Here is a 27,405-nt window from a genome sequence, read left to right as displayed (position 1 = left end):
AGGACCCTGGGTCTGGCCTTCATTCTTCTCCAGTTCCTCTCTCTTATAGAACCAGTGCTGAGCCCATTTCCTGATATCCCTAAACCCAACATCTGCCCCTCCAACCCCCCTTCTTCCTCCCCCATGTGTGCCCCCCACCCAGAAACTCAGACATTCTGGCCTAGCCCCTAATTATTCTTGGGAAAACCATTCTGCCTTCAATACCTGAAGAAATAGCGTGAAGCCTGGTGACAAAATAAGTCACCTAAACACTCCCTTCTCCAGGTTCAGAATGTTTACTCCCCAACACCCAGGGGCAGGCAGGGCCAGAGAGTGTAACTTGGCTTTTACAACAGGGGTAGCTCAGCTGCAACGGGAAGCACCCAGGGACCTGCTTTGCTACTGTGTTCCTCCCAGGCCAGCTCCACATGTCCTCCTGCCTCTCGCCTTCTGTCTTGCTCACATCCAGGAACTAAGCCCACATCCAGCCCTCTCACTGCCTCCATTCTCTCAGGAACCTCCAACCACAGAGACTCTAAGCCAGTCAGAGTTGGGGGCACCAGGTGGCTCAGTCAGTTAAGCGTCCAACTGTTGATTTCAACTCAAGTCATGATCTCAGGGTGGTAAGATCAAGTTCAGCAGGGAGTCTGCTTGAGATTCCCTCCCTCTCCAACTGCCCCTCCCCTACTCAAGTCAATAAGTAAATCTTTAAGCTAGTCAGAGCTGGAGGGTGTGACTGATGCTGGCTGGTCCCAGAGGCCTCGCATTTCAGTGCGCCAGGATTTATCACCACCATAGCTGCTTCTCCCTGATTGCCTTTCTCCCAAGTCTCAGAAGGTGACCTACCCTTGCGAAAAGCAGGCAACAACTGAGGGGAATTGTCCCCCCTTAGGGTCACCCTCTACCAGGGGCATACAGAAGTCAGGGTCTGAATGCCCAGATTCTTTAACCGCATGTGGGATGCAGGAGCACTTTCCACTGTTTCTCAGATGTTCTCAGTGCCGCTCCCCACAGTGCTAACCTGCTTCATAAGGCACCTTCCCTGGCTCCCTGATTCGCTTCCCCACAGCCTGTGGGTGTTTCTTGCACTTCATGAGTAAGTCTGCTTTCCCTGGGATCTTAAGATTTGCTTCAGGGAAACCCAAGCGAAGAACAGTTGGATCTCAGAAAACTCTAGGCCAGGTCCTTCCCACCACAGATGACACTGAGACCTGGAGAAGAAAGATGACCCGTTCCCCCAACACCTGGTCATCCCCATAGACCCCCTCCACCCACATTGCCACTTCTACTTGAAAGAGAACCTCCCAAAATATTTCAAATACCTTAAAAAGTGTTTCCAGACTTCATTTATTCACATACCACCTTCACAGTTTTTGCCACAGCCACATGTCCTTTTTATATTTGTCATACCCACATTACTGTCTGTAGTATTTAATTAATACACTTTTAGGGGCACCTGAGTGGCTCAGTGGTTGAGCATCTGCCTTTGGCTTAGGTCATGATCCCAGGGTCCCAGAATTGAGTCCTGCATCGGGCTCCTCTTGGGAAGCCTGCTTCTCCCTCTGCCTGTCTTTGCCTCTCTCTCTGTGTGTGTCTCACATGAATAAATAAATAAAATCTTTAAAAAAAAGAGAGAGAGAATGATTAAGTAAGAAATGGCACATTCATATAGTGGAATACAGCACAGCAGTTTTAAAAAGAGAAGGTAGGGGCAGCCCTGGTGGCTCAGCGGTTTAGCGCCGCCTTCAGCCCAGGGCCTGATCTTGAGGACCCAGGATTGAGTCCCACGTTGGGCTCTCTGCATGGAGCCTGCTTCTCCCTCTCGCCTGTGTCTCTGTCTCTTCTCTCTCTCTCTCATGAATAAATAAATAAAATCTTAAAAAATTAAAAAAAAAATAAAAGGAGAAGGTACATACTACAAAGTAACACAGATAGATCTCCTAACTATATGAATAAATGAAAAAGGTATGTTGTAGAATATGTCATATTCATGTAGAGTATGACATCATTTATATAGGAAGTAAAATATAATACTACATATTTTCTGGGTATTTTCTATTTCCTATGTATAGGAAGCTTTGGAAAACTACTCACCAAACTAACAACAGACATTATTTCTGATGAGGGAGAAAGAGAAGAAATTAGGAATGGGGAGGGGAGGGAAACCTGGTCAGAGAACTTCCCCTTATCTGTAAGATATTATGAAGTGTATTTGTGCATTTTTTTTAATTTTTTAAAATAATTTTAGGAATCCATATCCCTGGGGGTCTAGAAGTCTAGATCCAAACAGCTAGTACAAATGCAAAAGTTTGTGGACATCTCTGGTTTAAACTCAAAAATTCATGCAAATTCTATACTCCATAATGTGTTTGTTTTAATATGAGTGTTTGCAATGTTTACTTATTGGTTAAATTATACAACTTTCTCACCACCAAGAATAATAATAATCTTGGTGTAAAGCTGATACTCCAAGATGCATCATGTACCTGTGGATTCGGTCATTCACAGCCATACCATCATGTTCCCAGGGATTCCTTGAACCTCAGGGAAAGAGGCAACAGAGCCAGGACACCTGGGTAGCTCAGTTGGTTAAGGGTCTGCCTTCAGCTCAGGTCATGATCTCAGGGTCCTAGGATCACCCCACTTTGGGGCTCCCTGCTCAGAGGGGAGTCTGCTTCTCCCTCTCCCTCTGCCCACCCCCATACCCTGCTCATGTGCTTAAGCACTCTCTCTCTTTCTGTTCCCCTCTCTCTCTCTTTCTCCCCCTCTCCCTCTCTCTCTCTCTCTCTCGCTCTCTCGCTCTCTCGCTCTCTCTCTCTCTCCCTCAAATAAAGAAATAAATTTTTTTTTTTAAATAGGCAACATAGCCTCATAGTGGCATTAGTCATTGTGAGGCCTAGCTCTATGAGGACAAATGAGATCAAATAACAAGCTCTTAACAAAGAATTTTGCTGGCAGTGTAGCACAACCCTGGCAGGTGCCAGTGTGTTCTTGTATACAAGAAAGTCAGAAGGCATAGGAAACCTCTCAGCAGCCAGTTGCTCTGGGTTCCCAGAGTCTCCATGAGGGGAAAGTACTAAAGGAGAAGATTGTGGTCTTTGGAGACACAAGTGCTGGAGGGACCCAGTTCTGTGTTCCCATTTCAGCTTCCTACATCAACAGGGAGATTCAGATGGGCCTATCTGTGGGCCTCATAAGCCTCGGAAGGGTCAGGCGGCCACCATCCAACAAGGAACACTCTGACTAGACAAATTTGCCCCATCATGACAGCCTTTGCCTCAGGGACTCCCCTCTCACTCTGTCAGCCAGAGGTCAGCTCACAGAGTTGTTTCCCTCAGGGCACACAGCTCGAGCCAAGGTAACCTTCTGTTGAAAGAACCTGCAGCGGTAGCCCTGGAAAGAAATCTTCCTGATAGAAATCCAACAAAGCGGGGCAAAGACAGGGCAGCAGCTGAAGAACCATGAGATCTACCCCCACGTCGGTGCAAGCAAGCTGCCATGGGTGGATGGGGACACAAAGGTAGGCCCACGCTGGGGACACACAGTGCTCCCTGCACGGGCAGCTGGTAAAAAAAGTCCCCACCACAAATAAAGTGGAAAGGAGAAAAAAATGAGTGGGAAATATCAGAAAGGGAGACAGGACATGAGAGACTCCTAACTCTGGGAAACGAACTAGGGGTGGTGGAAGGGGAGGTGGGCAGGGGGTGGGGGTGACTGGGTGATGGGGACTGAGGGGGGCATTTGATGGGATGAGCACTGGGTGTTATTCTATATGTTGGCAAATTGAACACCAATAAAAATAAATGAAATAAATAAATAAATAAATAAATAAATAAATAAATAAATATCCCCACCACTGTCAGGATCACTTGCCCCCAGCCTTCCCTCCCTCCCTCCCTCCTCACTTGGGGTCAGACTGACATCACAATGTGACAGCCCCATTTGCTCCCACATGGGCATCTTCTGTCACAAAACCCTCACACACATAGCGCTGCCTTGGCACCTGTTTCTCAGAGTATGCAGTTCCTCAGGAAGGGGTGCTGGGCCCTCGGACACCGCAAGGCCCTTACAAGGAGTGCATTGGGATGCCCCTTGTAAGGATGCTCTGAGATCTAGAGAGGACAGGAGACAGCGGTGCTTAGGGAAACTCCTGTGGGATGAGCCGGAAGCAAAAAAAAAAAAATCTGTGACAGAGACTTATGTGGCAGCGGTGCAGGAAGCCCAAGAGTTAAGTGGGTCCAGAGTGTACATGGATGCAGGGCAGGGCCACAGGAAGAGGCTGGGGAAGAGAAGGGGATCTCAAATGCTGAACCAAAGATCTAGGGCTTTCTCCTGCAGGCAACCAGGACTTGGGTTGCAAGTTTTGAGCAGTTGGATCCCATGAGCACATTCATGTTTTTGGAAAGATGGGATGAGTCAAGACTGAAAACCAGGTGGACAAGAAGGAGGTTACGGGCCCACAGATAGGTGATTTGTCCCTTCACACGGATTTAATAGAATAATCTCTATATATAATTGTCTCTATCAATGCTGCTGGATTTTACATCCAATCAACCCTTTTACTTTACTTTCTAGCATAAAACAGCTTCTCAAATTAATCCTCTTTTGGGTGTCCCAGAGCTATTCTTCAGGAAACACAGCAAGGAATGTCCCCCAGCCAGATCTTGAGGCCTTTCTACCCCACCCATGCCTTCTTTTCATTCTATCTCCCAAGAAGATTCCCATATAGGCATCTGTTTCCAGGAGTCTCCAGGCCCTTGCACACATCAGCAGCTGCATCCCCTACAAGGGAGAGCTAATAGCCCCACACCATCATCTTCTCCCAGGATAGGAGGGGCAACAGCCTCCAGTCCCACCTCCCTGAGTTCCCAAAGGCCTCTCCTGCTAATGAAGAGGGACTCTCAATCTGGGCCTCAGTGGTTACTCCAGAGCCCAAGAAATGCGTCTTTGAGCTAAAACCAAAGAAGGTGTGAACCAGTGAGTAGGCAGTGAGGGGCCATCCCCAGAGAGCAAGAGGAGCTGGTTGGGCAGGGGGGGAGCCTTCTATTCTCCACAAGCAGCAGGGCCCATCCTGGGATTAGCATCAGGCTCTTTCTCTTGGTTGGCAACTTGGGGGATTTCTTCGATGTCCAAGACACTCAGTAAACATATACTCCAGAGGCAAAGGGAAGTAGTTGGAGGTCAGTTTATTCACTCAGCATGGGCTCTGGCAGTTTTTAAATGGGTGTTGAATCTCCAGAGGAAGATAGTGTGGGTTTTCTACTCCTGAGAGCTGATAGCTATCTGATAAGTGAGTCTATGTAACAGAGAGCCCCCAGAGCAGACTGTGGTGCCTTAAGGCCATGGTTCTCCAGGTGATCTCACTTGTAACCCACAGCAACAGCATGTCCCCAGGAACTTGTTAGGAAAGCAAACATTTTGGTCTGCCCCCAGACCCAGTGAACCAGAAATTAGCACTCTGCTTTAACAAGTCACCATGACATGCTTTGAAAAAGCTGTGTTGATGCACGCCCAGGTTGGAGAACCGCTAAGGGAAAGATCTTTCCATATGGTTGAGTCTGGACCCCCTCTTCCAAGGCCGCCAAGAAGGAGGGGATGTGAGGCTGAAGGGTCTCCTTGCTCGACAGAGTTCTTCCCCCCTAGACCCCTGACCCTTTTCATTCCTTCCCTCAACTTCAATTTCTTCCTGGAACCCTTGGGCCTCCTGGTTTCCAAACTGGGACTATCTCACTGACCTGACCTTAGAGCTCTGTTCCCCACAAACTCCACCCCCAACTTCTCAGAACTCTTGAGAGTCTCCAGTCCCCAACCCCTTGGCCCTGTCTTCAACTCTGGCAACCCATGCCTGCCCCCATCTCCTTCCAGGCCTGCAGGACGCTGCACCCCTCCCCAGCCCAGCCTGCGGCTCAGGCCTCCTCGCCATCAGGCCCCACCAGCAGCAGCGGCTGAGCATTTTTGCCCTTGTCGTGCCAGCATACGTCGAAGAAGGGGTACACGGGCCCGGGCAGGCGCTCGTGGAAGGCAAAGAGCAGCTCGAGGGCGTCGGGGTCACTGGCATCATAAAAGGAGAGGACTCCGTCGCCGAAGCTTAGGTAGATCCCGATGCGCGTGGGCCGCCTCTCCGGGGTGCGCAGCGCGCGCGGCTCCTTGGCTTCGACGTGCGCCTCCAGGATCTTGCCGTCCCGCAGCCCGAGCAGCCAGAGGCCCTGCGAGGGGACGGCGTGCAGCCGGCCGCGGCGGCTGGCCTGGGCCGCGATCACGCCGAGGGCCCAGCGCGGCTTCTCGCCCACCTGCACCTCCCAGTAGTGCTCGCCGTCGGACAGCACCTGCTGCGCCACCACCGCCACGGCCTTGTCGAACTGGCACGGATCCTCCCCGGCCGGCGGCGCCTTCTGGTCCGAGCACTCCACGCGGCGACCGGAGGGAGACAGCACCAGGCTCGGGTGCGCAGAGCTCGGGTCAAAGGTCAGCTCCTTTGTAACTGCCAGGAGGGGAAGTGGTCAGGCCCTGCGTGGCTACACCCGTGCAAGCTTCTCCCAACCGAGGGGCCTGCGGGTCTGCTCTAACCACCCCCCCACACACAGCCCTAGGAGGTGAATCCCTCTCTGCTTACTGGCTTGGCCCAAAGCCTGTACCTCTCCGAGCTTCAGCCGGCTCAGCTGGAAAACGAGGCCATAACTGCCTCCTTCCAAGTAAGGAGGATTAGGGCCATATGAGCATTTAAGTCCGTAGCTGAGGCCCCGGTCACAAAGCAGGAGACAGGAAGCCCAGTCCTAGGCAGGCCCCTGCCTCACGCTGCTGTATGACTTCAGCGGTCTCGAGCCCATCTCTCGCTGGGGTTAGTCCTGCCTTGGAAAACAGAGCCCCCTCCCCCCACACCTCCCCCCAGGCAGGGCTATACCAGCCATGTGCCCCTGTCCTAGAGTTCTGTAACCTGTGGCTCCTCACTGTGACCTAGCTCTCAGGGAGCAGAGGCAGAGTTCTCAGGGGCCTCCCCAGAGCCGGGCCACCAGAGTCAGTGCCTGGCCTCGGCCCGTCCCCAAGGTGCCAGCTCTGCAGATCCTCGGCCTCCAATTCCATTATCATCTCTGCTGTCCAGATGGGGCAGGAACTGGCCAAGGATCACACAAGGCTCAACCTCAGACCCCAGCCTCCCCTGCTTGCCAGCAGCAGCAGCAGCTTTCCTTTCAGGAAGCAGAGTCATCACCACATCAGTCACCCACCTGTAAGCCCCATGCCCTCCAAGGTCCTTCTCTGAGCCCAGATGACAAGGGTAAAGGGGCAATGGGCACCTTCTCTGATGACGAGGGTAAAGGGACAATGGGCACCTTCTCTGATAACTTCTGGGACTGAGAGGCTCCATTACGTCGCTGGGACCTGCCTTCAACCACACAGTTACAAACGTGAACCCAGAGGTGGCCTCTCCCAGTACCTGGCATCAGAGCCCGGAACATCTTCCTCCACACCTGGAATTTGAAGTCATCTGAGATGACAGGCAGCTGGATGTCCAAACGGGCAGGCGGTGGTGATTCTGCCAGGATCTTCTGTAGCCTGGGGGCAGGGGGTGGGGAGTGGGAGCTGTCTGTGGATGGACTTCCTGGAGGAGGCATAGGGTAGGGGCAGGGCAGGAGGTGTTACCCCAAAGAGAGGAGGACAGGGGTCATGATAGGGTTCCAGGCTCTCTCCTGCATCACAACCTGGCTTACAACTCTGTTGGAGTTTCAGTTCAGAAAGATGAAAATGTTCTGGAGGGAGATGGCAATGATGGTGGCAAACCAGCATGAATGTACTTAATACCATCGAATTTAAAATGTACACTTAAAAAATGGTTAAAAAGGCAAATTTTACATCATGTATGTTTTACCACAATTTTTTTAATGTATTTACTTATTAAGTCATCTCTACATCCAACATGAGGCTCAAACTCACAACCCCAAGACCAAGAGTCGCTCACTCCACCAACTGAGCCAGCCAGGTGCCCTAACTTTTTTTTTTTTTTTTAAGAAGAACATTCTGTGGGGATAAGATTCAAGCTCCATAGCCCTCTGTCTGCCCTCACCCACCACACTGGCTTCATCTTCCCTCCCTCTTGCCAGTCTTGGCATTGGTTCTTCCCTCTGCCTACAGGGCCTCTTCCCCCAACTTTTCACCTCACCAATTCCCATCATTCCTCCAGCGCCCCACACAAATGTTCACTCCTCTAGGAAGCCTGCCCAGTACACCCTGCCCTTCATGACTGCACCCGCACAGAGCACATACTCATGCCTGTGTCCCCACCCACATCCATCCCCAGCATCAGTCTGGGAGATCCCTGAGGAGGAGGACCAGCTCAGGTTCATTTCTGTGCTCAACACAAATGCAGGGAGATTGTGGTGGACAGAATGGGGGTGTACAGGCTGTCTGGGATTAGAGGGTGAGCCAGCCAGTGTCCCTGAAGACTACAGCAAGTTGGGAAAAGGGGTAGACCACGTTGATCTCACCTGCTGGTCACCAGGCAGTATTTCTGGAAAGAGAGAGAAAGAAATGGAGGTGAGGCAGGGAGGGGAGACAGTGAGAACTTCTGAGGATGGGTGGACCACAGGGGATGCTAAGTGTGGGGCCAGAAAGAATCAGAAAAGCAAAAATAAACCCAGAATGTAAAGCCAACCCTAGCCCTTTATCTCTGTGTGAACTATATAAATGTACCCCCTTTCCTCAAGAGACCAATTCCACCTGGTAGAAGGACTGTCCGAATAAACATACAAACCTACAACGTCTGTGACATGAATGGTGCCACTTAGATTCAGTGTCCTTGTGCACTGTCCTAAACTGCACAACCTAAACAACCATAACAGCAGTCATGGGGCCCAGTCTCCCTCGATGTGCGACCTGGCCTAGTCCCTGTCCCTCTCTGGATGTCAAAGTCCATGTCTGACAATGGGATGGGGTCTCTAGGCCCTGAACCCTGGCTGAGAAGCAGAGAGGGAAGGTCATCCAAGTGCTCACCATGAGGAACTCAGTCTGTGGCTTGTCGGCCACCTCCTCCAGCACCTTCTCCATCTGACGCAACTGCTCCAGGTAAGAGTTCAGGCTCCCCAGCTCCCGCCGCAGGGCAACCCCTGCCTCTCCCCGCACGCGCTCTGCCTCACGGTCCAAGGAGCCCTCCAGTGCAGCCAGGAACACCCGCATCTTGCCCAGCTGCTCCCCCACAGCCCCCCGGAACTGACGCACCATCTCCTGTGGGAGCAGACAGGCAAAAGGACTGAGCTGAGCGAGCCCCCCAGCCCCATGCCCAGTACCCAGGCCCTGCTGTGCTGAGCCCCTCACCTCCACTTCCATGAGCTGATGCTCCAGCAGAGCCACACTCTTCTCCTTGCGCATACATGCCTCCTGCAGCTGCAGTTTCTGCTGTGGCAGCTGTGTCTGGGGGGGTGAGGTACAAAAAGGTGATGGGGCTGATCCTTCCCCACACCTCCCACCCCAAACTTACCCTCTCTGGCTCAGCCTCAATGCCAGCTCCCCCTACAGCCAGGTGAGCATCTCAGCATTCCCCAAACTCATGTGCAGATCTCCAGGCCCTTGCTCACACTAGTCCTAATGTCTAGCATGCCTTACCCTCCCATTGTCTATTTAGGGAAGTCCTCCCTGGCTTCCCTTCCCAGTCCCATGCCCTCAGCAGTTAGCACCCCTGGCACAGGTCTTTGTGACAGTGACAAACACAAATGTGCTTTGGTGTCCTCCAGCAGAGAGGTACAGCACTGGCACACAGCAGGCCTCTCTGGGTGAGTGTAGAATGTATGAAGAAGAAATGCAACCTCCTCCTCTCCCTGGGCTTTACCCCATCCTTAAAAGCAGAACCATAGGGTGCCTGGGTGGTTAAGTCTGCCTCCGGCTCAGGTTAGGGTCAGGGTCCTGGGATCCAAGTCCCACACTGGGATCCCTGCTCAGCAGAAAGTCTGCTTCTCCCTCTGCCCTTCCCCCTCTGTTCATAATCTCTCTCTCTCTCTCTCTCTTTCTCCTTCTCTCTCTCTCTCTCAAAATCTTAAAAAAAAGAAAAAGGCAGAACCATAGCAAAACACCCCAGTCAACCTTCCTGCACACCCAAGGGCTGTGGGGGCAGGCCATTTAATAATGTCTGCTGTGTTGGGGCACCTGGCTGGCTCAGTCCATAGAGCACGCGATTCTTGAACTCTGGGTGTTGAGTTCCAGCCCAGGTTGGAGGTAAAGCTTACAAAAAAAGAAAAGAAAGAAAAGAAGAAAGGAAAGAAGAAAGAAAAGAAGGGAAGGGAAGGGAAGGGAAGGGAAGGGAAGGGAAGGGAAGGGAAGGGAAGGGAAGGGAAGGGAAGGGAAGGGAAGGGAAGGGAAGGGATGTCTGCTATGTCACCAAACACACTTGTGGGCTGGATCCTACCCTGGGCCTGTCAGTTTGTGAATCCTGAAATGCAGGTGTAGGGAGACTCCTAAGAGCTCTTGACAAAGCCACCCCTTTGCAGGGGAAAGGGATCGGAGGGTTCCAGTCCCGCCCCTGTGCCTTCCAACCTCAGCTTCCTCTTTTGCAGGATGGGAGCAGTCTGCCTCACTTCATTGGTGGTGTGACAAATCCGCGGCCTCCCCCCCACTCCCCTAAGGGAAACTGAGAGACCCTCTAGGCTCTGGGGATGAGCGGAAGCCCCAGGATTGCACCACTGGGCTCATGGCCCCCTGGCCAGCCCCCAGGTCACGCTCCTTCCTGGGACGTTCTCCGGGGCCACGCCCGGCCTGCTGCAGAACAGGGCAGACCTGGTGGTTCTCAGCATGGAGCCGTCAGAGGTTCTGGGGCGACAGGACTAAGCCATGAGGAAGAAGCGTGACGCCTTCCTGGCTGCGCGGGGGCTGGGGGAGGGGGCGCGGCGGGGAACGACTTGACCACAGATGAGCTCCAGAAGTTCAAACTGAAGCTGGGGGGGAGCCGCTGCACAAAGGCTCTCAGAATGTTGCGCGGGGGCCGCTGCGGCAGCCCCCAACCCACTATGCCTGCGACCCCAAAGCAGTCTGCTGCGCGTCATTGGCATGCAGGTTTCAGGCGGTCACGTCCGTCCCCCGCCCCCGGCAGATCCCGTTCGACCACTCTTGCTTGAGTCCTGGTGCACAGTCTCTGGACCCAGCCCCCTTCTTCGTGGCCAAGGACCCAGGCATTCAGCCGCGCCCCAGCCTTCCTGTCTCCTCCTTCAGATCCTTCCTTGGGTCCCTTCTTCAGAATTCCTGCCGGCGCCTCCCTGCGGTTTAGGATTGGACTAATGCAGATCCTGGCAGAAAGTATCCCGCCCCACCTGCCCCCTCAAGGCTCCTGGGTCACCTGGTGCTCTGTTCCATGTCATAGACTCTATTCCCTCTTCGCAGATATCTCTCTCTCTCTCTCTCTCTCTCTCTCTCTCTCTCTCGACCAGATTGGGAGTTCTGGGGTTACCAGCATAGGTGAGCCTGGGTTGGGAAAGCTCCTGGGAAGAGGAAGCTCCTACACTGGTCTAGGAGACCACCAACTGGCCTAGGCAGGACTGGGCAAGGCAGGAGGGGGAGGGTCGCTGAGGCTGTGTCCCTGTGGGGGGAGTCCGGTCCGGGGGCCTCAAATACCAGCTTGAGGACAGGGACATGCCCTCTTTAGAGGGGAGGGGGGCAAGCAGAAGAGCAGGGCAACGCTGATGTTCCTGGGTAAAGATAACCCGCTGAAGCACAACCCACCTATTCGCGAGAAGAGGGGGGCAGCTCCACCCCGGGGGCTAGTCCTCAGCACCCCCCCCTAGAGCCCGCCTCCTCCCGCCCCCACACCTGTCGTTTATTGTTCCGAAGCCCAACAAATTTTCCCTGATGGACCTTCCTGGGCCTGTGTTAGACTCATACTCTCCTGCAGCAACTGCGTGTGATTTGCCACACGTCTGACCTGGGCGAGCCGGCGTGTGTCTGCGTCTCTATTTGCTAACGCCTGGGTGTCTCTTCTGGGCCCCCGTGGGAACCACGAACCTTGGGGTGCGCACAACTGTGTGTGGGCTCTGGAAGCGTTCCAGACTTCCAGCCCCATCCAGAAAAGCAGCCTGGCTCTGGGTCGCGGTGCCAACCTGGGCATGCTCACGGAGGTGCGTCGCCAGGCCGGCCTTGCCCTCCCCGCTGGACGTGCCCCTCGGGCCTACACAAGCAAGTTCTGCGGCTCGGAGCAGAACGTGGACCTCAGCGAAGCAGCCTGGCGGCCGCCCGACCCCAAAAGCCACCCCTCTAGTCCCAGCCTCCGGAGCCTCCGCCCAGCTGCCCGCCCGCGCCCCGGCCGCCGGCACGCGTTCTCCTCCCGGCTCAGCGCGCTCTGCCCGGAGGCCGCGGCCCCCGCATCCCCGGCCGCTCGGGTTCCCCAGCGCCCGCCCCTGAGTGCCGGTTCCAGGCTCGCCTCTCCGCCAGACTCCGCCTTCCGGGGCCAGTCCCCATTCCCGAGCGGCCTCGCCCCGCCCCCTGGAGTTCCCCGCTCCTCCAGGCGCCCCGGGCCCAGAAGCTCCGAATCCAGGTCAACGCGGCGACCCCAAGAGCGGCCCGACCCCGCTGCGGCCAACAATCCGGTCCCACCGCCCCCCGCTCCGCCGGAGGCCGCGATGCCCGCACCTTGAGGCGCGCGTGGGCTTCGGCGGCGGGCAGCAGGCGGTGGCCGCGGTGCGAGCCGAGCGAGGCGCACACGCCGCACACGAGCGCTCGATCCTGCTCGCAGTAGATGCTGAGCGGGTCTAGGTGCTCCTCGCAGTGGCCCTGCGGCACCTGCGCCAGCCCCTCCACCAGGCGCGCCAGCTGCTGGTTGGTGCTGAGCGCCTGTGGCCGCGTGAGTGCCTGGCAGCACGGGCAGGGCACGGTGCCGTCCGCCGCCGGCTCCCCAGCCACGCGGCTCAGGCAGGCGCGGCAGAAACTGTGGCCGCACTCGGCGGTCACCGGCGCGTCAAACAGCTGCAGGCAGAGCGGGCAGGACAGCTCCTGGTGCAGGAGGCCCGGCGCGGCCGACATGATGGACCTGGGTGGAGGAGAGGCCCGTCAGGGAGGCTCAGCGGAGCCACGAACTAGCCCCGGGCCAGACCAGATTGGGAGGATCCCCAGCCTATAAAGACGTCAAGTCTCAGACAGAAAGGGGCTCTGGTTCTGGCCAAGAGGAAAGGGGGACTCGGTTTCCATCCCCAAAGAAGTATCAGCTGCATTTCTCAGCCCCAGCCCCCAAAATAGTGGCTAACGGGGACCTTGTCTCATACCCAGTTCCTAAACACGAGTCCAGGGTGTGGTCTTAACCACTGACTTTCCCCTGGCTCAGCCTCAGGCCGCAGCCCCTGCCCCAAATTCCCCAGAGCCCCCACCAGCTACCCTCCTACCTCTCCAGGATCCCCAGGCCTCCCCTCCCCCACATCTCCAGGGCCACAGGACCCACAGGACTCACAGGGCTGTTTGGAGATTTTGGGCAAAAAGAGACTCCCAGGAGGCCCACTCAAGGTCAAGCCTAGCCTTAGGGAAGACAGGCAAAGGACAAGCAGCAAGCTCAGAGCAAGGGCAGGGGACTCACAGGCGAAGCCAGCAGTGGACACCACGGGTGGAAGCACAGAGTGAATAGTAGATAGACCCTCCCAGACTGAGCCCTGGCCCCAGGACTATATTTAGTTGTCCTGCCCACACTTTGCCATCACTTCTGGAAACCGTTCTAAAAGTGAAGACTGAGTGGTCAGCGGGCAAGCATCACATGTCAAGGCCACCTGTCCTGGCCCATCGCACTGTCCCCTCCCTTGCTCAGCCTGGAGCCAGAAATCACAACAAGCGGGAAGACAGGGCCTCCCATACCACAGAAAAGACAGAAACGTTTAGGAAGAGTCTCTCCTTTCTCCCTCACCCCACCTCCACGGATTCCCCAGCCTCCCCCTTCCCTGCCTGTGGCCCTTCCCCAGCTTGTCACCCACTTATTACCCAAGTTTATGGCTCTCCCATGTCACACTGACAGTACCAGCTCCACCTGCAGGCGGACAGGACCTCAGCCCACTCTGAAAGGTTTTCTGCCTCCCAAAGTTGAGGGGAAGGTCTCTCCAGTGCCCAGCACAGGCCCTGGGGCAAAGTGGGCCTCCCTAAGTGCTTGGGAAATGAGTGATAGAGGGACAGACGAATAAATGAAGGGACTGAACCCATAGCCTGTAGCCCAGAAGCTGATTCTGCCCTGAGAGCTTTGGGCTTTTACACGCTTAGACTTCAAATCTCAGTTTAAACTGTATTCAGGATGAAAACCAAAGTCCTCAGCACTGTGGCCTACGAGTCCCTGCTGAAGCTGAGCTCATTCTCCTCTCAGCCCTCCCCACCTGCTCACTCCAACTCCAGCCTTGGCCTTCAGACTTGTCCTCCCCCCCCATCACCACCACCCCCCCCCCCCCCCCCCCGGCACCTGGAACACTCCTTCAAACATGGTTCCCATCCTATTCTCCCTCCAATCTTTACCCGGGGTCACCTTTTCAGTGAGGCTTTTCCTAACTCCCTGATTTTAACTCTCACATCTCCTTTCCCTGCTCTATTTTCCCTATAACATTTATTAACATCTGACAAGCAATATTTTACTTATTGCTTTTTTTTTTTTACTGATCTCTCCTACCAGAATATAAATTTTGTACACTGCTTGTCTCCAATTTAGAATAAAGCATGAGCACACTGCAGGTGCCCAAAAAATACTCAGTGAATGAATAAACACACAAGCTCACTGGGTTCTTCTCTTTTGGCCTCTCAGACACATTTTCTTAGCCTTTCACTGGATTTGTCCATTTCTCCCTCCCTCCATCACATTCTGAGGTTCTGCTTAGGTTTCAGTGATAATCTCCCTCTTTGGACTCTTTTTTTGCCTCTCTTGGGTTTTGATGTTCACTTTTATTAATTTTATCCCAAATGTGCACACGAGGTGTTCTGGATCAAAGACAGACTTATTCCATCTCTCCTAGCAAATAGTAAACATCTGGCTCCCTGTGCCCTAGGATGATAGGATGAGAGCCAAGTTAACTGCCCCATGAGGGTAGCCAGACACCCTAGAGGTGAGCAACAAGGGAGACTTCCTTTCCCTGCTTATCAAAGAGAAGAAAGCACCTGTTCCACTTCCCTGCTTAAAGATCTTCTCACTCCAACTCTTTGGCAAATAACTAAATCTCCGCAGGAGCCAGGTAGCTCCCTACACACCTCAGCTCAAATCTTTGGGTTTTTCCTTTTGTTTTTGTTTTCTATTTCAAGAATATATTTCATTTAACCCAATGTATCCAAAATATTATCATTTGACATGTAACCAATATGAAAATTATTAATGCGGGGTGCCTGGCTGGCTCAGTGGGTAAACCATACGACTCTGGATCTCGGAGTCATAAATTCAAGCACCATGTTGGGCGTAGAGCTTACTTTTAAAAAATTATTAATGAAATATTTTACATTCTTTCATACTAAGTCTTTGAAAACAGGTATGTATATTATACTTAGAGTACATCTCATTTTAGACTAGCCTCATTGCACGTGCTCAAGAGCTGCATATTTATAGTAGCTATCAAATAGGACAGTGGGGACTCCTGGGTGGCTCAGCGGTTGGGCACCTGCCTTTGCCTCAGGTCGTGATCCCGGGATCCAGGATCAAGTCCCCCATCAGGCTCCCTGCATGGAGTCTGCTTCTCCCTCTGCCTGTGTCTCTGCCTCTCTCAGTCTGTGTCTCTCATGAATAAATAAATAAATAAGTCTTAAAAAAAAAAAACATAGGACAGCACAGCTCTATCATCTTGATGATCTTATAATTGATTAATATGAAAGATGGTCTTATTAAGTCTCGTTGATGAAATATAGATTAACTCTCATGTGCTTGATCAAAATCCTAGGAAAATGCAGACTTTGGGGAGAAAAAGCAGAGCATTCTTGTATTTACATACAAAAGTTGTATTTATGAACTGAACCTCCCATTCCTTCTAATAATGTTAAATCCCAAAGCAGTGTCTAGATAAACAATGAATTGCATTTCAAAAGCATGAGTAAACTCTAAATATGACAAGTCTTTGGGCTTGTCTCCAGGTTCTGAAGCTCATTTCTTCTTAAACACGAGGCTCTTACATGTTGCCTGTTGGCCCATTTAGGAAGCTACCCCAGGCTTCCTGGCACCTTTGGGCTTAACCTAGGAACCTTGTACAGGCTATCATCATTTAGGCCCCTGAGGAAGAGATAAGTTTTATTATTCTTTTGGATCAGAGCAACTGACAACACAAATGACTACAGATTTTACCCTCAGGATATTGAAAGTCTCAGGAAGCTACTAGAGCTTTTTACCAGAACCCTGAGAAACCCAGGGGAGTTTGATTTCCCCAAACAGGAGAGGGTAGGGATTAGAGTGTATCTGGAGCTCATCTCTGAAACCACAAACCACTTTACTTCCACTCAAAAAGTCAACATCCTGAATGTCGATCTCACCTGGAGTTTCCATCACTGGCAGGCTGAGGCTGAGGGTTATGGTCAATAGGATGTGGGTGCCCAGGACAGAAGATGACATCTCTCGCTGTAGATGGGCCAGATCTGATCTCTGACCCATGGAGGGACATTGCATGTCTACAGCCAGTTGGAGGAACCATATCTGGGAGAGGAGGAAATAAAGACTTGTGTTGCTAACTGTAAGATGGAACTCTATGAAGTCCCTGGGGCCCAGAGGCTCAAAGGGGGCAGCTTGTCCTTGTCCTATCATGCAGATCTTCCCAATGGCTGAAGTCAGAAATGCCATAGAAGGTGAAAGCTCCTTGTATTGGATAAATGCTGAAAGAAGGTGGAAATCCCCCAATCAGGACCAGAGCAAAAGCAGGTCCTGAATGCTGATGTCACAAACTCATGCTGGCTACTCTCAGGAAGATCACCTACCTTTCTGAATTCCAGGATCTTCAGCTACAATATGAAGATAAATAGGATAATAATACCATCCCTGTAGGGTTGTTATGAGGATTAAACTAGATATTATATTAAATAAATACCAGAGGGCAGCCCGGGTGGCTCAGTGGTTTAGCGCCACCCTCAGCCCAGGGTGTGATCCTGGAGACCTGGGATCAAGTCCCGCACTGAGCTCCCTGCACGGAGCCTGTTTCTCTCTCTGCCGGTGTCTCTCATGAATAAATAAACACATACATACATACATACATACATACATACATGCCAGAGACAGTGTGCTGGCACCCAAGGGCCTATAAGGTAGTGACTGCCACCACCAGGCTCAAATCTTGACTCCACTCTTTCCTCATGTGACTTTGGGCAAGTCACTTAACCTGATTTTTTCATTTGTAAAATGGGAATCATGTAAGGATTTTTATTAAGACTCTTAGAGGCAGGGTACCTGGATGGTTCAGTGTTTGAGCGTCTGCCTTTGGCTCAGATCGTGATCCCAGGGTCCTGGGATCAAGTTCTGCATCAGGCTCCCTGCAGGAAGCCTGCTTCTCCCTCTGTGCCTCTGCCTCTCTCTCTCTCTCTCTCTCTCTCTCTCTCTCATGAACTAATAAATAAAATCTTTTAAAAAAAGACTTAGATTGGGGCACCTGGGTGGCTCAATCAGCTGAGTATCCAACTCAAGGTTTTATCTCATCAGGGTCATGAAATCAAGCCCCATGTCAGGCTGTGCATTCAGTAGGGAGTCTGCTGGAGATTCTCCATCTCCTTCTACCTCCCCCATCCCCTACCCACCCTGCCCATTGGCGAGTGTGCTCTCTCAAATAAATCTTTTTAATTTATTCATCCATGAGAATCACAGAGAGGCAGAAACACAGGCAGAGGGAGAAGCAGGCTCCATGAAAGGAGCCCGATGTGGGACTCCAGGATCATGCCCTGAGCCAAAGGCAGACGCCCAACCGCTGAGCCACCCAGGCATCCCTCAAATAAATAAATCTTAAAAAAAGAAAAAAGTCTCTTGGATTGTTATGCAGATTCAACAAGCTAATTCATATAAAGCTCTTAGAACAATGCCAAGCCCATAGAAAAATTCAATAAATATTGGCTATTGATATTATAACAATTTTTATTAATAAGTATTCCAAGGAATCTTCCCTACAACTCTGTAAGGTCAATAACATCATTCCTACTTTAGGGACTGGGAAACTGAAACTCAAAAACTTTAAAATGACCAAATCACTTACCATATGCCAGGCCTATTCCAAGCATTTAAATGTTCTTAATCTATTTATAACCTCATAATCTCATTTATAACCTCATGTAATAACCCAGCATTGTTCCTATTTTACATAGAGGCCATGAGGCGTGAGATTAAGTGGCTTGCCCAATCCTCTGGCAGTCTGTGGTCCTGGCCACAGAAGAAGCAATCTGGTTCCAGCTATCAAGGGTTACTTTTGTTGGGTGGGGAAAATCACACCCAGGAAGCATCTTACCACCACCAACAGCTCTGGCTCTAGTCCAGGGGGCAAAGGTGGGCCTAAAGTACCACCTGAAAGTTCTTTCCTTGCCAGGGATCAAAGTTTAAATCTCTTAGTACTCCCCCCAGAAATGGAGGTGTTGAGGGAGAAGGAATTATCATGGTTTCCCAAAGAGCTGCCCAAAGTTCCTACTCCCTACCTCCCCAAATGGAAATCACACTGGCAGTGTCCAGGAACAAGTAGGCTCTGCCCCTACCTCCCTAGGGGATCTTGCCCAAATCATTGCCCTTCTTGGGGTCCTGCTTCTCTCTGGGCTGATGAGGTGAATGAATTAATGTTATAGAATGTGGACCCCAGAAAGGGGCTGTGACCTCCCTAAGTCACACAACCAAGAGGATCTGGGAATCAAATCTGGCTGGGTCTGACACACTCATTTCCTGCTTTTCCCATTATTCCACAATCTTCTGAATGTACTTTGTAAGTTCTAGAGCTTTCTGCAAAGAGGAGGCAATATTATCATTACTATCATTGTAACATCAACCTTTCTAAGATGTTTGTGGACAGTCTGGAGGAGGCATGAATTTCCATATACATAATCTCTCCAAGCCATTTGTCAATGTTTGAGGAGAGTGGGAACATTTAAGATGGTGGTTGGAATTTGGGCCTAGGAGTCAGATGGTTCAATCTGTTCAATGTGTTTCCTCATTTACTACCACTGTTGGCTTCCAAAGCAACTTCTGAAAACCTCAGTTTTCTCCTTTGTAAGGTGGGATAAATACACACACCTCACAGGGATGTTGGGAGGTTTATTTTTTTTTAAGATTTTATTTATTTATTCATGAGAGAGAAAGAGAGAGAGAGGCAGAGACACAGGCAGAGAGAGAAGCAGCCTCCATGCAGGGAGCCTGACGTGAGACTTGATCCTGGGACTCCAGGATCATGCCCTGGGCTGAAGGGAGGCACTCAACTACTCAGCCATCCAGGCATCCCAATGTTGGGAGGTTTAAATGAGATTATGCATGTTAAGTGCTTATAGTACAGTGCCTAGAACAGTAAATTCTAAAGAATGAAAGCTATTATTACTATCTCCCACCAGCACTTATCATGCAGACAGGTCTCTAGAAGATCCTTAATACATCTATTTAGAACAAAATAGGGGCACCTGGGTGGCTCAGTTGGTTAAGCCTCTGACTCTTGATTTCAGCTCAGATCATGATCTCGGAGTCATGAGATTGGGCTCCGTGCTGGGCATGAAGCCTGCTTCAGACTCTCTCCCTCTCACTCTGCTCTCCCCAACCCACTCATACACTCTCTCTAAAAAAAAAAAAAAAAAAAAGTGATTTATTTTTTAAACAGAATAAAATAGATTCTCGAAAGCCTTTCTTCCCTTCTGAGTTCAGAGTCTACAATATGTTCATAGAGCACATCCACCTGCCAAAAAGTGTCACTTGTTCTCACTGGGGTCCACTGGCTAGTGAAGCTTCTGTTTCTATGAAAGGAATAGCTGTCCTTCCAGCCCCTTGTCCCTTGGCTCCCTATGACATCCCACCAAAGGGATAGCTCTTGCTCTGAGATGTCAGACGAAAATCACAGCCTGATCTTCCGTGTCCCAGTCTGAATGTGTGAGCAGAAATGTGACTGGAGTTGGATGCCAGTGACAAGCTAGGCCCAGAAGGGTCCTGAGTGATGATATGCAAGGACGAGGGAAGATACAGTGTCACACCACCATGGCACACATTCTCAGTGCCATCACCCCCAGAACACCAGCTGTAAAAAGCCCATCCTCAAGGCCACGGCCATCTCATCCAAACATGGATTTAAGAGTTATAGAAAAATGGCCATGTAGCTAAGGGGTCCGTCCCTGCTCGATACGGGGGTTAAGTCAGGCAGTCGTTTTTAAAATTCCATGGTTCAAAAATCCAAAGCACTGGGATGCTCTGACAGGTCAGTCAGTTAAGCATCTAACTCTTGGTTTCGGCTCACGTCATTATCTCAGGGCCGGGAGAGAGAGCTCCACGTGGTCTTGAGTCTACTTGAGATTCTTTCCCCTCCCTCTCCCTCTGCACCTCCCCCCACCCCCTGCTGGTGTACACTCGCTCTAAAATTAAGATGGGGCACCTGGGTAGCTCAGTGGTTGAGCATCTGCCTTCGGCTCAGGATGTGATCCCAAGTCCAGGAATCAAGTCCCACATCATCGGGCTCTCCACAGGGAGCCTGCTTCTCCCTCTGCCTATGTCTCTGCCTCTCTGTGTGTCTCATGAATAAATAAGTAAATCTTTAAAAAAAATAAAAAAATCTTTTTTAAAAAAGCATTTAATATTCTACCAATGTGAAAAGAGCAGGTTTCTATGATTCTAGATGCTAGGATTCTTTCGTCATTCCATAAAGGCTGGATCTATGCCAAGCCCTGTGGTAGTTGCTATGGACCACAGTGGGTGCTCAAGGAGCTCTGAGTCTGGTGGGAAAACAGAGTGAACAGACACTGTAAGATAAAGGCCTCGTAAAGGCATCCTCCAGACATGTGAAGGAATAATTCGTTTTGCATAGAGGACAGAAAAGTCAACAAGGAGTAGACAGAGAACAAATTCAAAAGCTAGACAAACAACCTATATGACCCTCTTGGCTATATGACCTTGGGCAAGTCCTTTAATCTCTCTGAGCCTGTCTTCTCACTGGTAAAATGGGGTTACTATTTACAAAAAGGACTGTTGCCAGGCTTCAAAATAATGCATGTAAAAGATCACAGTCTAAAGAGGGAGCTCAAATTTTTATTATTTCAATGAAGTGACTCCTGATGTTGGGACAAGCAGTACCTCATCAAGTAGGCCAGAAAGGAAAAGAGGCCAAGCAGAGAACAGGTGGCACGTGTGGAAAGAAGTCCAGAGGCCAATGAGCTTAAAGGTGTACCCAAGGAGCTTGGACTTGATTCTGAGGGCACTGGGGAGTCAAAGGTTTCTGAACAGGGGTGGGATGAGATCAGTATGTGGGCTAGAAAGATGTAGCCTTTTGGCCACTGTGTACAAAATGAGCTGGAGATTCTAAAAGGATAAAGACCAGTGAAGAGGCACAAGAATAAACAACCATAACTGGGGAAGCCGCAGGATGAATGTGGGGGTGGCACACAGCGAAGTAAACCCCAACACTCGCGTGATGAATAGCCAGGGCATCTGGCTGGCCTACATCATCTTGGTAGGACTGCTGCATGTGGTTCTACTCAGCATCCCCTTCTTCAGCATACCTGTTGTCAGGACCCTGACCAACGTCATCCATAGTTTGGCTATGTATGTCTTCTTACATACAGTGAAAGGGCCACCCCTTGAGACCCCTGACCAAGGGAAGGCTCAGCTACTGACACTGGGAACAGATGGACTACGGGCTCCAATTTACCTCTTCCCACCAATTCCTCAGCAGCTCTCCTATTATACTCTACCACCTCCTGGCCAGCTTCTACACCAAGTATGATGCTGCTCACTTCATCAACACAGCCTCATTGCTTAGTGTACTGCTGCCTAAGTTACCCCAATTCCACGGGGTTCGTCTCTTTGGCATCAACAAATACTGAGGGATAGGGCTGGGGATAACACTGGACCAAAGGGCTAGAACATCCTTTCCTTCTCCGTATTGTCTTCTGTATCTTGAAAGCCTGAGAACCATATAACCTTTCCCAAACTCCAGGAAGAGAACAGATTGGAAAATGGGGCTCCCGGGGCCCAGCCCTAAGAGCAGATTTTTTTGAATCAGGAAAGGTGGGAAAGATAAGGGTTAAATCACTCTCCTTCACAGCAGGAAGCCATGTTTAAACAGCTTATTTGGTAACTGAGCAGCTTGTTTTGTGATTTTTTTCTTTCTACCCATACCACTTTCCAGCTCTGTTTTGCTGTGTATTTTCCTTATAATACTTTTTTTTCCAAAAAAAAAAAAAAAAAAGAACAAACAGCCATAAGCCAAGGAACACTGGCTGTCGGACCACAGGTGCCACCCATGGTAATACACCCGGACCATGTGCGGCAACATGCACAAGGATGGGGACTAGGTCCTGCTACCCTGCTGGAAGCTCTCCAATATAACATGCTGCGGGTAACACGGCCTTATTTATTCCTTCATTTAGCGAATCTTCACTGAGTACCTCCTGGGTATCAAGTACTCTCTTGATGCTGGGGATTCAGCAATGAACAAGACAGACAAGGTCACTGCCCTCACCAACCTCACATTCTAATAGGGGATGCCTGGAAGTGACATTTAACTGGAGACCTAAAGTCTCAAGAATATATCAGGCAAAGAGAAGAGATTTCCAGATCAAGGGGACAGCATGTTGAAAGGAGTCTACTCCTTTGCTGTGTGGCACATTTGAGGAGTGTGACACATTTGAGGAAATGAGAGGCCAGAGTGGTTGGAACTCCCTCAGATAGAGGGAGAACAGGGTGTGGCACCAGACAAGCCCAACGAGGCCCACAGGGACCAGACCAACAGGGCCTTCCCAGCCATGTCAAAGGCAAGTTAAGGATTTCAGGCACAGCTTGGGCTCCAATACCTACTCGTGCCACCTTTCACTTGCTCTTCTAGATCAAATCTCTTGGGCCCAGAGTGGCTCTCCACTCATGACTTTCCCTCAAGAAGTTTCTCAACCATTCATTACAAGTGTCTCATCATCACTTCCCTAGAAATTCAGCTCCTGGGACCCAAATCTGGCTGTCCCAGGTGCTAAATATCTGGCAAGGTTTCAGAGGCCATCAGGTAGCCAATGCTATGCTGAAGTATTTACTAAGAATTAGTGACTGTTAATGATCCCATTTTACAGATAAGGAAACTGAGGAACAGAAAAAGCACAGTTACTTTCCATCCTTTTTTTACACCTTTTCTCTCCACTATGTGGAATTTGGTAAGCTACAAGGTTCTAGCTGTTAGGATTCTAAGATTCTATGATGTGTGAGAGAGGATGCTAAGGCTCAGGGAAAATGTGTGTTAGCATTCTAGAATTCTAAGGTTCTAAACCTTGGTACTTCAATAAACCAGGTTCCTGGTCTGTGCCAGTTACTAGAAGTCTGGAAATGCAGGTGCTGCCCCACAAGCCCTTCTCTGCCCAGTCTCCCAGGTCCCACCTCACACATCAGCTGAGGATGCAATCCTGGCGCCCCCCAATGGCTGGACTATTCAGTCTGGAGACCTTGGTGGGTGGAAACCAATGGGGTAGTTGGGGCCCCTTTGCCACCGGGCAATGGGCTGGGGCAAAGGCGGGAATCGGGAGAAGGCGGGGAGTTCCAGGTCCCGCCCCGGAGCAGACTTCCTGCTCCACAGACATCCCGGGTGAACGACAGCAGCAGGGGACCCCAGAGCCATGGGGCGCATTCGCGACGCCATCCTGGATGCACTGGAGAACCTAACTGCAGAGGAGTTCAAGAAATTCAAGATGAAGCTACTTTCAGTGCCCCTGCGTGAAGGCTACGGGCGCATCCCTCGGGGGACGCTGCTGCCTATGGACGCCATGGATCTCACAGACAAGCTCGTCTCTTTCTATCTGGAAGAGTACGGTGCTGAGCTCACTGCGGTCGTGCTGCGGGACATTGGCATGCAGGAGACAGCAGAGCGGCTGCAGGAGACCTCACACAAAGGTAAGCACAACCCCTCCACACCCTGCAGGGGCCCAGATCCCTGTGCCTCCTCCTATACCCTCTCACTATACTAGCCCCCATGCCCCCACCTCAACGTTTGTCCCTAGGGTTCTTTCACTTTCTGTTCCTCATACCCTCCAAAATTAAAAAAGCTCCTCCTGCTAGGAAGGGAAGTTTCCCCTGCTCTGCCCAGACCTTGGCTTCCGGACCAAGGGGCCCCTGACCCCAGAGACTGGAGACACAGCAGTAAGGGCAAGGGATCACTTGACTAATTTCCTTACAGGCCACACTCCAGGGCCTGCTGGGATCCAGGATTACCAGACAGCAGCCAAGCCAGGTGAGGCCTTCACTCCCAGCCTCTCCAGCCACACCCCACCACACCCCAGCACTACCTGGAGCTGTGTCCCACAGCCAGTAACACTGGAAGAGCAAAGCTGGGCCTAATCTTCCTACCCACCTACACACCTGTTGGGCCACGCCTGGGGGGGGGGGGGGCACCTGCTGAGCTCCAGGCTTAACAGATGGTAGGTAAACCAGGTGAGACCTTCACTCCCAATCTCTCCAGCCACACCCCATCACATACACACACCCACACACAGACAGGAACACTGGGAGAGCAAAGTTGGGCATACCCTTCCTACCCACTTGGGCCACACCTGGGGGGGGGGGGGGGTTGAAAGGAAAAGAGAAAGTTATACTCAACCCACTGTATCTGTAGCACCTATGGACTGCCCACCTTGAGCCCCACCCTTTAGAGTTACAGAGCCAATTTCCGAAGAAAGCAGTGCTCAGCAGGACTGGGCCCCAGTATCCACCCTGGAACTGGCTCAGCTGCCCTCTTCCATTCTACCAGGAGCATCACACTTTGTGGACCAGCACCGGGCCGCCCTCATCACACGTGTCACAGAGGTGGATGAGGTGCTGGATGCCCTGTATGGGAAAGTCCTGTCAGAGCAGCAGTACCAGGCAGTGCGGGCAGAGTCTACCAATCCAGGGAAAATGAGGAAGCTCTTCAGCTTTGCTCCAGCCTGGAACACCACCTGCAAAGATCTTCTCCTTACGGCCCTGAGGAACACCCAGCCCTACCTGGTGGCCGACCTGGAGAAAAGCTGAGGTGTTTTCCCCAGCAGCAGCCCTGCATACAATCCCTGGCAGTTCCAGCCGACTCACCCCGAATCTCTTTATATATACACAGTACATGAAAATCCACCTTGGGGAGCACCTGGGTGCCTCAGTTGGTCGACTGCCTTCCACTTGGGTCACGATCCCAGGGTCTCAGCAGAGAGCCTGCTTCTCCCTCTCCTACTCCCCCTGCTTATGCACTCCTCTCTCAAATAAGTAAATAAATCATCTTCAAGAAAAAAAAAAAAGCCCACTCATATTTGTGTATTTTTTCCAATTCTAGCCTGGAAGCACATGCAGAGCTATGCTATGTATGTAAATGCTGCCGAGGCCAAGTGAAGCTGTACTTCACTGCCTGTTCCTAGGCAGCAGGCCCCCAAACACTTCATCCTTTCTGCCTCAGTCACCATGGATTATCCCCTCATTTACCATTTGGAAGCTCCTCCAGTGCTACCCCAGAGTCTGCCTTTGAGACCATAGTTAGCCAAAATAAAGAGGTATGTACAAAGGGTCTGGAACTGTAACAGGCCAGCTATGTCAGAGACATTTGACAACAAACGAAGTCTACATATCTTCTTTCACTTTTTCCTTTAGGGAAAAAAAAAGTAAAATTAGAGCACTGAAATTTTCAAGGAGAGACCGTATCCTCTAAACATAGAAGAGCACAAGAAATCAAGCATAACTCTAGGATTCGTTGTGGCACTGACTTCAGCTGGCTTAATTGTTCTCTCTGCTCCCTGCCACCCCCTAGAGGAGTTACAGGTTATACTTTGCCCAGAAAACAAGCCAACCACAAAACTAAAACTTTGGGAATGAGTCTAGGAGCAGTTTCTTCTCGATTTAATTTTTGCCTAAAGGGAAATAGTATTTTTCTCCAAGAAACAGCACTTAAGGAGCCTTGCAAAAGCTGTTGGGGAACCAGGATCCCAGGATCACATTCTACATACCTTTCGCACCCAGATTCTTTCTGGCTTTGAAGCAGGATGGAGGTAGGTAGGGAAAGCAACAAGCAGGTACACCAGACCAGTATTCTATTCTTAGGGGTTAGATCATCAGATAGAGGGGATCCAGGCATACAGGTGCACCATGAGTGGTTCTGCACCACTCACAATGATGCACCAGCTCACAATGAACTGTGCAGACTTCACTTTGAATCTCTCACCTAGAGGACACAAGAACTAGCAAATGCAGTGTTACTAAGCTACTAAGGTAAGATGTGGCCACCATGAAGGCCACCCTGCCATCACATGGGACTAACTACTCCTAATGCTACTTGGAAAAGCAGAGCTTTCCAAAAAGAGCAATCAGTCAAACCACTGTTTCCTGTAGGCTTGTCCTTTAGCCAGCCTCCCCATAAAATGCTGAAATGCGTTCACTTATATGTTCTGCAAGGACTTTGCCATGTCCAAAAGAGGTCACCCTTCGTCATCCCTGTATCTTGACGTAAGGCGGTATCATCTTAACTAGAAAATAAATAATAAATCCTAACACATTCCACAAAGCCCCGATTTAATCAGTCTTGCGGATACTAGCTCTTCCAACTAACTTCCAAGACTATCATCCAGAGGTGTCTGGCTGGCTCAGTCAGTGGAGCATGTGATTCTTGATCTCGGGGTTTTGAGTTCAAGCCCCATGTTGGGCATGGATCCTACTTTAAAAAAAAAAAGAAAAGAAAAAAGAACGACTAATATCCAAGACTAATAACGTTTGTGCTAGCTAGCTCATCCAACTTACATCTAACCACCTTTTCTCAAGCTCACTGCTGCCACCTGGCTTATGCCTAATGTCTTACCTGCAACAAGCTTTTTATCTGTAGTCTACCTTAAAGGGCTGGTGTGATCAAAATTGATCGCGGAAGAACACTCATTTCTAACATTAGGACATGCGAACAGTTCTTTCAGCCTGATCTTTAAGGATTCCAACCTCTATCTTCCTTTCACATCTCCCAGGATTCCAGCAATATTTGCTCATATCCTATTTCCTAGGACATGCTGTCCCCTAACTCTGGACACCTTGAAACATACATGTCCTAACATGCCCACAGGCTGATCTTTGTTTGGACTCCAGTGATCCTTCCCAGGACCGTTGTCATAAAGCAAACCATGTTGGGTCTATTTTACACAGGACTGAGCCCTCATAAAAAGGCAAGCTTTTCAAGATCTGTACAAGTGTTTTGCATGCAAAAAGTAATCAATTGATAGCTACTGTGTATCTCTAGCGTCTAACAATTAAAAAAAAAACTCCACATGAAGATGCTCCTGGGTGACTGAGTCTCCCTTCAGCTCAAGTCATGATCCTGGGGTCCAGGGACTGAGCCCCACGTTGGGCTCCCT

General features: G+C 50.8%; 2 protein-coding genes and 1 pseudogene across 9 annotated transcripts; 2 read left to right on the top strand and 1 right to left on the bottom strand.

Moving 5' to 3' along the window:
* Window positions 1-5,150: 5,150 nt before the first annotated feature.
* On the bottom strand, window positions 5,151-27,291 carry TRIM72 (tripartite motif containing 72). Of its 7 annotated transcripts, none has more exons than XM_077907407.1 (8): window positions 26,865-27,291; window positions 16,411-16,570; window positions 12,580-12,976; window positions 9,286-9,381; window positions 8,965-9,195; window positions 8,460-8,482; window positions 7,412-7,530; window positions 5,151-6,460 (listed from the first exon to the last, which is right to left on the bottom strand). In XM_077907407.1, the coding sequence occupies exons 2-8, from the start codon at window positions 16,566-16,568 to the stop codon at window positions 5,886-5,888; spliced, it is 1,599 nt and encodes a 532-aa protein (XP_077763533.1). In that variant the 5' UTR covers window positions 16,569-16,570; window positions 26,865-27,291; the 3' UTR covers window positions 5,151-5,885. The 7 variants fall into 7 exon arrangements, with proteins under 7 accessions (XP_077763533.1, XP_077763531.1, XP_077763530.1 ...); XM_077907405.1 differs by lacking the exon at window positions 26,865-27,291 and adding an exon at window positions 26,020-26,187; XM_077907404.1 differs by lacking the exon at window positions 26,865-27,291 and adding an exon at window positions 24,687-24,838.
* On the top strand, window positions 21,433-22,161 carry LOC144319395 (ORM1-like protein 2 pseudogene; annotated as a pseudogene).
* On the top strand, window positions 23,507-25,323 carry LOC144319394 (apoptosis-associated speck-like protein containing a CARD). Of its 2 annotated transcripts, XM_077907411.1 has the most exons (3): window positions 23,523-23,950; window positions 24,234-24,287; window positions 24,804-25,321. In XM_077907411.1, exons 1-3 carry the CDS (start codon window positions 23,677-23,679, stop codon window positions 25,061-25,063), a joined length of 588 nt encoding a protein of 195 aa, XP_077763537.1. In that variant the 5' UTR covers window positions 23,523-23,676; the 3' UTR covers window positions 25,064-25,321. The 2 variants fall into 2 exon arrangements, with proteins under 2 accessions (XP_077763538.1, XP_077763537.1); XM_077907412.1 differs by lacking the exon at window positions 24,234-24,287 and having other exon boundaries at window positions 23,507-23,950; window positions 24,804-25,323.
* Window positions 27,292-27,405: the final 114 nt, after the last annotated feature.

This window comes from Canis aureus, chromosome 8, assembly GCF_053574225.1.
Source record: "Canis aureus isolate CA01 chromosome 8, VMU_Caureus_v.1.0, whole genome shotgun sequence".
NCBI lineage: Eukaryota > Metazoa > Chordata > Mammalia > Carnivora > Canidae > Canis > Canis aureus.
Note: the sequence above shows the minus strand (reverse complement) of the source record. Positions and strands in the feature narration are given on the sequence as shown.

Coding starts and splice junctions, on each gene's coding strand:
- LOC144319394 (XM_077907411.1), top strand. CDS start 23,677: ATGGGGCGCATTCGCGACGCCATCCTGGATGCACTGGAGAACCTAACT. Junction 23,951..24,233: donor GCAGGAGACCTCACACAAAG/GTAAGCACAACC, acceptor ATTTCCTTACAG/GCCACACTCCAGGGCCTGCT. Junction 24,288..24,803: donor CCAGACAGCAGCCAAGCCAG/GTGAGGCCTTCA, acceptor CCATTCTACCAG/GAGCATCACACTTTGTGGAC.
- TRIM72 (XM_077907407.1), bottom strand. CDS start 16,568: ATGGTTCCTCCAACTGGCTGTAGACATGCAATGTCCCTCCATGGGTCA. Junction 7,531..8,459: donor TACTGCCTGGTGACCAGCAG/GTGAGATCAACG, acceptor CCCTGCCCCCAG/GCTACAGAAGATCCTGGCAG. Junction 6,461..7,411: donor GTTCCGGGCTCTGATGCCAG/GTACTGGGAGAG, acceptor CCCTCCTGGCAG/TTACAAAGGAGCTGACCTTT.